This window comes from Mandrillus leucophaeus, unplaced genomic scaffold (assembly GCF_000951045.1).
Source record: "Mandrillus leucophaeus isolate KB7577 unplaced genomic scaffold, Mleu.le_1.0 Scaffold355, whole genome shotgun sequence".
Classification (NCBI taxonomy): Eukaryota; Metazoa; Chordata; class Mammalia; order Primates; family Cercopithecidae; genus Mandrillus; species Mandrillus leucophaeus.
In genome coordinates this window covers 1232920-1241974 of record NW_012103754.1, presented here as the reverse complement: position 1 = coordinate 1241974, position 9055 = coordinate 1232920, and the positions used below count along the sequence as shown (strand labels likewise).

The window sequence follows — 9055 nt, the reverse complement described above, 5'->3', positions numbered from 1 at the left end:
GCATTTCCTGTGGTTAACTTTATATTTTCCTGGTGACTAAGCACTTTTAAAACACATTCATTGGCCATTTGGAGACTTTTTTGGGGGATGTGCCAGTTCAAACATTTTTGCCATTTTTGATGAGTCTTTTTTGATTTATAGACGCTCATATTTTCTAAATATGTCTTCAGTGAGAAACGTTTTACAAATGTCTTCTCCCACCCGAGATTGGCCTTTTCACTCTCCGTGCTGTCTTTTGGAGAAAAGTTGTTCATATGTTTAATGAAGTCCCATTTATCAATTACTTATTTCGTGGAAAGAAAACTTTTTTTGTTGTGTTTGAGAATCTTGGTTTCTCTGAAGGATGTGAAGGTATTTTTCTTGTGTTTTCTGCTGAAAATGTTATTGTTTTACATATCACATTTAGATCTGTGACCCATCTCATTTAATGTTTTGTGCAATATATGAGGTGGCAACCATGGTGTGTGTGTGTGTGTGTGTGTGTCTGTGTCTGTGTCTGGGTGTGTGTGTATATATTGTAAACCAAAAATAAAATTCTAAGTCCTGCGATCATCGGAATTGACCCCTCCTCTTGGCAAGGGCGTTCCAAAGCTAACCTGAAAAACTAATTCAGACCATGATGGGGAGAGCGAAGTCAGATGTGCCTCATGACACCCTCCTCCCTTTTGGAATTACTGCTAGAACAGACTTAACTCTAGAAGAAACATTTACAATCTATTCTCTCAGAAGTCTGCTGCCTGGAGACTTCACCTGCATGATGAAACCTTGGTCTCCACAACCCCGTGTCTTAACCCAGACACTCCTAAGTCCTTAGACAATAACTGTACTCTTTCAAAAAATTGCCAATCAGAAAATTCTTGAATCTGCCTTTGACCTGGAAGCCCCCTCCTCCGGATGTCCTGCCTTTCTGCACTGAACCAATGTACATCTTACATGTATTCGACTGATGTCTTGTGTCTCCCTAAAATGTATGAAACTAAGCTGTGCCTCAACCACCTTGGACACGTTTCTCAGGATCTCCTGAGGGCTGAGTCATTGGCCATTGGTCACTCATATTTGGCTCAGAATAAATCTCTTCAACTATTTTACAGAGCTTGACTCTTTACTGACAATATCTGTAAGTGTGTATGTATATATAGAGGCATGTATATGTAGGTAGATTTGTACGTGTGTGTGTATATATATATAATAGAGAGGTCTGTATTTATAGAGGCGTGGGTGTGTGTATGTATAGATGTGTGTGTGTGAAAGCATATGTATATGACATTTAATGTATTCTGAACCATCCTTTACCCAGTGAACTGCACCAGTGCCTGTATCATGAATTGAGTAGCCATATGTGTGTGGGTGAGGACTGCTAGACTCTTACCATCATGTATATAATTATGAGAGAGAGGGAGAGAATGTGAGTTAGGCAATTAGCCACACTCCTCTTTACACCTGCTGAGAAAAAGACACAGGGACCCAGCGGCATCAGAACACCTTGTTGGGGCAGCTCTGCACTGGGGCGCAGGTGACAGAAGCCTCACGGGATTCTGTCCAGCGGGAAGAGAGGCCGGCTTCAGCCCCTCCCGCCTGACAGCGCATGGCTCCTGCCTCGCCTGGGAGGAGGAGCCCAGGATTGGAGGCAGGGGCTGCTCCCGCCTCCAGAGGTTTCCAGGAGGCCACATGTTGTGCCCTGCCGGCATCCACGCATTTGGGTTATACCCACTCCCAGACGAGGACACTCATGGACTTGAAGACACTTGGTGTCTTAGGAAATCGCAGAACATACAATGGGTATAAACGACGCCAGAATAAACAAGATTTTCAAAGTTTTTGGAAAAAGCTGAGCTCATGCCGATTATAGAAAGCATTTGCATCTTTTGAAGGGCTTTCCTCTGAGGGTTCAGATATCCCTGAGGGATCGTGCTGGTGACAATCCCAGCTTTTTGCAAACTATCTGGTCTTAATTGCCTTCAATCAAGTCACTCCAACCGAGATGGGAAAAATCACAGCTGAGTTTCCTCATACTTCCGGCCATCTGACAGGGCGTCAGGCATCTTTGGTGACAAGCTGGATCCTTGGGCACCTGGCCCAGCAGGACTGCAGGGTGTCGGCTGCTCCTGGGTGAGCACCTCCCATACAGAGAAGCAAACCCCCTCATCCCATGTCCCGCCGCCGCCCAGCTGAGAAAGAGGTGTGGTTGCAGAGGAGTAGAAAGCTGACTTCTTCCACTGTTTCTCTCCCAGCGTGTCACACTGCATTGCTGTGTGCTTCTTTTCACGGGCGGCACACACCTCCGGCACTGAGCGTGTCCATGTGCCGTTACTGGACGGCCACACCTGGCAAACATATTGACCCGTGTCTCTTAGCCTCAGGCCACAGCTTCACGCTCCAGCTCTCTTCAAGATGGAAGTTTAGAATTTCTTTTCTCTTTGGAATTCAGAAATCACAAAGTCTCCATTGCCAGGTGCCTGGGAGAGGGGAGCTAGTGTCCCAGGGAAATCCGAGTGACTCGGAGCCTCGGTGGGAGCACAGACCTCGGTCTCCCTCCTGAAACTCTCCTCCAGAAATGTTTCTCTTTGCTCGTTTTGTCAGCTTTGTGATCCTTTTTCCCATGCTGCCGTTAATCCAGATCTAATGAAGGAACAGTGTGGTGCAATAGGTGTCCACTGGGAAAGGGTCTTTCTAACAGGAGCTGAGCAAAGTCTCGAGGGACCCTCTCAGTCCTGCTGACCTGCTGACCGTGAAGGTGACACATTTGCGGAACGTCCACAACAAACATCTGTGAGTGCTCTTGGGCTGTTGTGATGTCCTAGTGAACTGCTGAAATAGAAAAGTCAATCAGCAAAAAAAATCACCGCTTAAGCAGTTAAATTAGCATTTCATTATTTTTAATTGAGTGATCTAGCACCTCCCTATGAGCCACACTTTATGGAATTTCAATAAAGACCAACCAACCATAACAGATCTGAACACTTTATGAAAGCAATCTTTCCAGTCTTCAGATGCTGATGTATTGCGGCAAATTATATGCATTACTCTCCCACACATTTTTGCTAATTGAGCCACTTTGGTGTGCTGGAGATTAACGAAGTATTAATAATAGAATTATTCTCTCCTTACGATCCTTGCAGACAGAGAGAAGTAACCATGTCCCCAAGCCTCCTGCCGCTGCTGACGGCTCATCCTCGAAAGTGTCCTAGATGAGGTAGCAGCAGGTGCACGACAGTAGGAGTAAAACCTTCTCTCCTCTAATGTCCGGAGCTGCACGGTGGCCTTAGAGGCTTTTAAACCGGAAGTCCCAGCTCTTCAGTCTACCTCAAGGACAAAAGGAATCTTTCCTTCGCACATGTTGCCCAGGTTACAAACAGTTCTGAGCAGAACCTTGGTCCCTTCATTCCTGTGCAGAACGTCTAAATCAGTCACATTTAATACGAATGACTAATGTATGTTATAACCATAAGGCAATGGTAACTTAGTGACAAAACCACAACTAATTTTTAAATATTTATATTCCCAAACACTCCAAATGTTTTAAAAAGTTGCTTATCTTGTCATGATTCTTGTAGACTTCACTCCTTGTATTTTCTAAGTGCGTACACATCAGATACATGGAAGGATTTTCAAAGCCTGCACCCTGGTCACGCCTGACTCTTTCGTCGTGTGCCTTGCAAAGCCTTCCAGTACCAGTTGTCCACGATGCAGCTTCAGACTCTGCAGACTCAGCCCTGGTTGTGTTGCATGACTCTGCAGCTGCCACACACAGAACCCCAGTGCCAGTTATTCCCACAGGGCTTGACTGACAGATACCAATGGAACCCAGATATCATGACAATGTTAGACCCAAAACAATCTGTATTTATTTTTAACAAAAGGAACCTACTTTTTTCCAACAAAAAAATTTCTGTTTTTTTCTCTTTGAATTGACTTTTATATTCTAATTCCCCCATATTTCCTTCCAAATCCAGAATAATTTATGCCTTGTAAATTGAGCCATTTTATTCCAAATGCAGAATATTTTATACTTGAAAGTCCTTTATTTTTAATATGTTTTACATATTTCTTTATTTTACCTATCCTCTACAGATATTTATGCTCATGTCATATATTTGGCATATTCATTTATATATTCTTCACATTCATATAGTCTTACCATACATTTACATATTTGAATATGTATTTTATTTTGTATGTTACATTTTTATATATGTTATAAATTTAAATTTCATATTTAGAAAAATGTTCAGTGAGTACAGGGTCTCAGTGTTCGTGGTTTTCTTCAAGATTGAGTTATTTTTTACACATTATTAGAACATAATCGATTTAATCAGCACGGATCTATGACAGATGTTGGTAATTATTATGCATAGAGATAAATATTTGATGGAATTAGTTTATTGATGAGATGGGTGGAGTTTCCGTTAGTTCCTTCAGCAGTTGGCTGAACATCAGCTGTTGGCCGAGGGGCCATGTATGCTGGTTACCCGAGATCCTTCCTATTTATGCCTTCTATCCCAGGAAATTATTAATAATTAACAGTGCTCCTGTCTCCTCAAAAGTATTCCACTGTGGTTAGGAATTATATGATCGTCCTGCGTACTATAGATCAGACAGTTCAGCCGCAACCCTGTGATTATTTTTACCTTCGCAGATGGACGTGCCTAGAAACCGACCGTGTGACTATGTCACTGGGAAAAGCTCTCCCATCTGGCCCTCAAAACCCCTTCTGAGATGTAGAAGAAAATGAACATATGATGAGCTATCATTAAAATGATTTTTATTCATGTATCAGCAAACAATTCAATAACATTGTCCTCCAAATTTCTAAACAAAATATTGGAAAATACCTGATTCACACAAGGACTAGTTACGAATCTTTAGTCTTGTATTTCCTCAATTTCTAGAAAATGTTCCAAGACACATCAAGTGACTGTTAATTGTGCCTACATCCCTTCAACTTAGGGGCACCTTGCTTAACACAGTACACTCAGAACTAGGTGTGAAATCAAAGTGTTCAACACACCTTTGCCTTATCATGCACTTCAAATACATTTTTGTCAGAATATATGTTGACCAGTAGAAGGAAACTGCAAACCAGCCTACTTATGGGAAACTTCACCATCTAGCTTACTGGCTGAATCCATTCTCATCGCCAAATCAAACAGCCAAATACAACCGACTTTCTCTCTCAGGAGAGACTTAACTTTATTTTTAACTTATTTTATTTTTAATTCAAATTCATATATTAATGGTTCCTTTGACAACCATCTCCCTTCTGAAATCAGAAAACCAGCAACTTCCTCAGTTCCCGCAAGCTCGCCTGGACAATCACACGGGGCAGGAACAGGCACGACACCCTGGTGGCTTCGTGGTGCTTTGATTAAAGGATGTTTTATGCCACAGGATTTAAATGATCTCTTTGTTTGGAGTACCAGAAGTTTCTGTCCTCCAGAGAACTGCCCCTGGTACATTCTAGAAGGGTGGGAGACCCTCCTTCAGAAAACAGTAGGAGAAACTTTCCTGAAGGGGAGTGGGAAGGAACCCTGTAGGCAGCCACCTCCAGACAGCACGTGCCGCACTCGGGAGAGGGCGCCTGTGGGAACCGAGCCTCTGCGATGAGCTCCCTGGAATCCAGCCATGACCTGGGCCTCCAGGAGGCATTTCGGGTCTTCTGGGGAGCTGTGCCCCTTGGGCCTCCGGAGAGACCCCACTTATTCTCCCTGGGAATGGTTCCTTATATCTGGGACTCTCTGCTTCTGCGTTCTTCTCCGCCATCTCAAACACATCCTTGCGTTTGTCTCCGCAGAGACCACCCCAGATGGGGCGCCTCCAACACAGCCCTGGCACGATGGCTCCCTCCAGTCTACGAGGACGGCTTCAGTCAGCCCCGAGGCTGGAACCCCGGCTTCTTGCACAACGGGTTCCCACTGCCCCCGGTGGGTACTCGGGACACTGCTACCCTGGACGAGGATTGGGTCCTGTGATGCTGAGGGAGGGAAGTAGCCTTTTACTGGGTTCTTGCTCGTGCTGGGTGCCACGTGCAACTCGTTCAGATCCTCCCAGCCTCCCTTTGGTGTAGCAATCACTGTTTCTGCCCTATGGCTTAGGAGCCAAGGCTCAGGGAGATTAAAATCGCTTAGTGAGCGGAACCCTGCAGATTTAAATTAAGTTTTCTCAACCCTAACATTTCTGTTCCTGAAAATCACTTCAGTGTTTTCAGATAAGTTCCTTTACCCATCATGTGGGCTCGGTACATCCCAAGATGCCTTTGAGTTCAGCAATCCACTCACTGATGTAAAGATGATCACTTTTCTCCCAGAGGTGAATTTATTTGCTGAACAGTCATAGCCTAGTAGAATCTACTGGTCTATTTGGTCAAAAAATGGGTCATTTTGCTTGTAATTTAACTACTCATTTCAGTGAATGAGCCAGTCTGTTTGCTCTTGTGCCATGTTCAGTGACGAAATTATCTAGAAATACAGCAGTGGATATTCTGTTTAGCCCAAAGAGGCCAGGTGGTAGGACTCAGGTCTGACTCAGACCAGCCGTGGACAGGTACACCAGCACAGAGTTCCCCTACGAAAGCCAGCAACTTTACCTCGGCAATTTTCCCAGGCAGGCTTTTAGTAAGAGGACCCGGTGTGCCCAGAAGCCATGAGCAGCCCTGGGTAGAGCTGGAGGCAGAGTCACTGAGGACGGCTCAGTGCTCCCGGCAGCAGGGACGAGGGGACTGGGCTCACGCTCTGCTCCCACTGGCTTCCTGCAAGTCACTTGCCTTCTTGGCCTCAGTTGGACAATCCCTAAAATGGGATAACACTGTCTTACCCACCTTGTGCTCAATAGTAGAGATCAGTTCAACCCCCAGGGCTTCTTAAACTCTCAGTATTAGGAGCCTGTGATTCTATAAACCCATATTTGCTCAGAATTATTTCACTGTTGAGAAAAATCAGAGTTCAAGTGTCCTTAAATGTAAATTGTGTTCGTTTTCTCCTCAGCTGTGACAAATTACTCCAAATTTAGTGGCTGAAAACAACATAAATGTGATCTTCCAGTTTCGTAATCAGTGTCTGATGTCTCACTTGGCTCAAATCCAGGTGTCGCAGAGCTGGTTCCTTCTGGGGGTTCCAGTGGAGAACCCCTTTCCTGGCAATTCCAGTCCTGGAGGTGCCCGCATCCCCTGGCTCGTGGCCCCTCCTTCAAAGCCAGCAATGTTGTGTCTCTGTGCCTTTGTTTAGGGTCACAGCTCCACCTCCAGTCAGGAGAGGGCCTCCAACTTTAAGGACCCAGGTGATTGGACTGGACACTCGTGGAGACCCAGGACAACCTTCCCATCCAAGGCCCTTAATGTAATCGCATCCGCAGGCTCCAAGGATTCGCGAATGGATGTTGTGCAAGAGGCATTTTTCTGCCTCCACAGATGACCCACTGACCCTCAAAGATTCATGCCCCGTCCTCGAGCATAACATGCTCACCCCATCCCAAGGTTCCCCCAAACCCCATCCCATGACAGCACCAACTCCAGGCCCAAAATCCAATCCAAATCTCGCCATATAAATCATCCACATCAGGTAGGGCAGGCTCAGGGTAAGATCCATCCAGGACAAAATTCCTCTCCATCTGGACCTAGCCTGTGAGACAGGGAAGCCTGTCGTCTGCTCTCCAGATGCCCTGGCAGAACGGTGTTAAACATAACAGCAGCAGACATCTGGGTGGAGAAAGGAAAGGAAGGGGAGTCGCTCCTCCCAACCCACGTGGAAATCCAGCCAGGCAACATCCCTTAGGCTTCAAGGCCAAGGAGTAATGCCTGTGGCTGGAGGCTCTGCCCTCTGAGTCATGGACTCAAAATAGACGACTCTTCACTTAATCCTGACAACAACCCTGAAAGATCAACCTTTCTGTATTAACTTAAAGATGAGGAAGCCGGGGCTGAGGGAAGTTAACGCCAGGCCCTCCAGCCACCACAAATCAAGGCAGGGGTTCGAGTCCAAGGGCCTCTGTCTTCAAAGCTCACGCTCCTCCCGCCCTAACTCCAGGGCACAGATCTCCTAGGGGCACCTGGAGCTCTGTGAACAGGAACCACACCAGGAACTGCATGATCCCAAAGGTCATCTTTCTTCTCCCACGGGGTCTCCTATGTCCTGACCAATGGTCTCTTCCTACCCAGGTCCGGGAGGTGACACGACATGTCATTCAAGTTTCAAATGAGGTTGTCACAGATGATGACCGCTATTCTGACCTCCTGATGGCATGGGGACAATACATCGACCATGACATCGCGTTCACACCGCAGAGCACCAGCAAAGCTGCCTTCGGGGGAGGGGCTGACTGCCAGGTGACTTGTGAGAACCAAAACCCATGTTTTCCCATACAAGTAAGTTTTAGAAAACGTTTTTATGTTTATTATGAAACTAAGTGCTATTTAAAATGTCAAACAGAACAGTATAAAATAAAATGTGAAAGTCTGTTTCTGTTGTCCTAGTCCCAGGGGTAACAGTTGTGAATATCCCAAGCATCTCACTGGAAATTATCTGGATACACATATATATAGCATATAAGATAGCGTGTGGGCAGATGTGTATATGGCATATATGATAGTGTGTGGTCAAGTGTATATAGCATATAGGATTACGTGTGGGCACGTGTATTAGCATATATGATCGTGGGTGGGCATGTGTGTACATAGCATATATGATAGCGTGTGGGCACTTGAGTATATACAATCATGTGTGGGCACATGTGTATATAGCATGTAAGATAGTGTGTGGGCACGTGTGTATATAGCATGTAAGAGTGTTGGGCACGTTTGTATATGGCATATAAGATTGTGGGCACATGTGTATATGGCATATAAGAGTGTGTGGGCATGTGTGTATATAGCATATAAGATAGTGCGTGGGCATGTGTGTATATGGCATATTGGCATATAAGATACTGTGTGGGCATGTGTGTTTATACATATAAGAGTGTGTGGGCACGTGTGTATATATCGTATAAGATAGTGTGTGGGCACGTGTGTATATAGGATATAAGATAGTGTGTGAGCATGTGTGTATGTGGCATATAAGATACT

The 9055-nt window shown here is 45.2% G+C and overlaps 1 protein-coding gene across 1 annotated transcript in view; it reads left to right on the top strand.

The window, feature by feature from the left end:
• The window catches only part of TPO (thyroid peroxidase), a 132527-nt gene that overhangs the window by 34119 nt on the left and 89353 nt on the right, over positions 1-9055 (top strand). Inside the window, exons 6-7 of the mRNA XM_011989529.1 lie at positions 5792-5921; positions 8150-8356. Of these exons, the coding sequence (XP_011844919.1) occupies positions 5792-5921; positions 8150-8356 (337 nt within the window). The remainder of the gene's footprint in view (positions 1-5791; positions 5922-8149; positions 8357-9055) is intronic.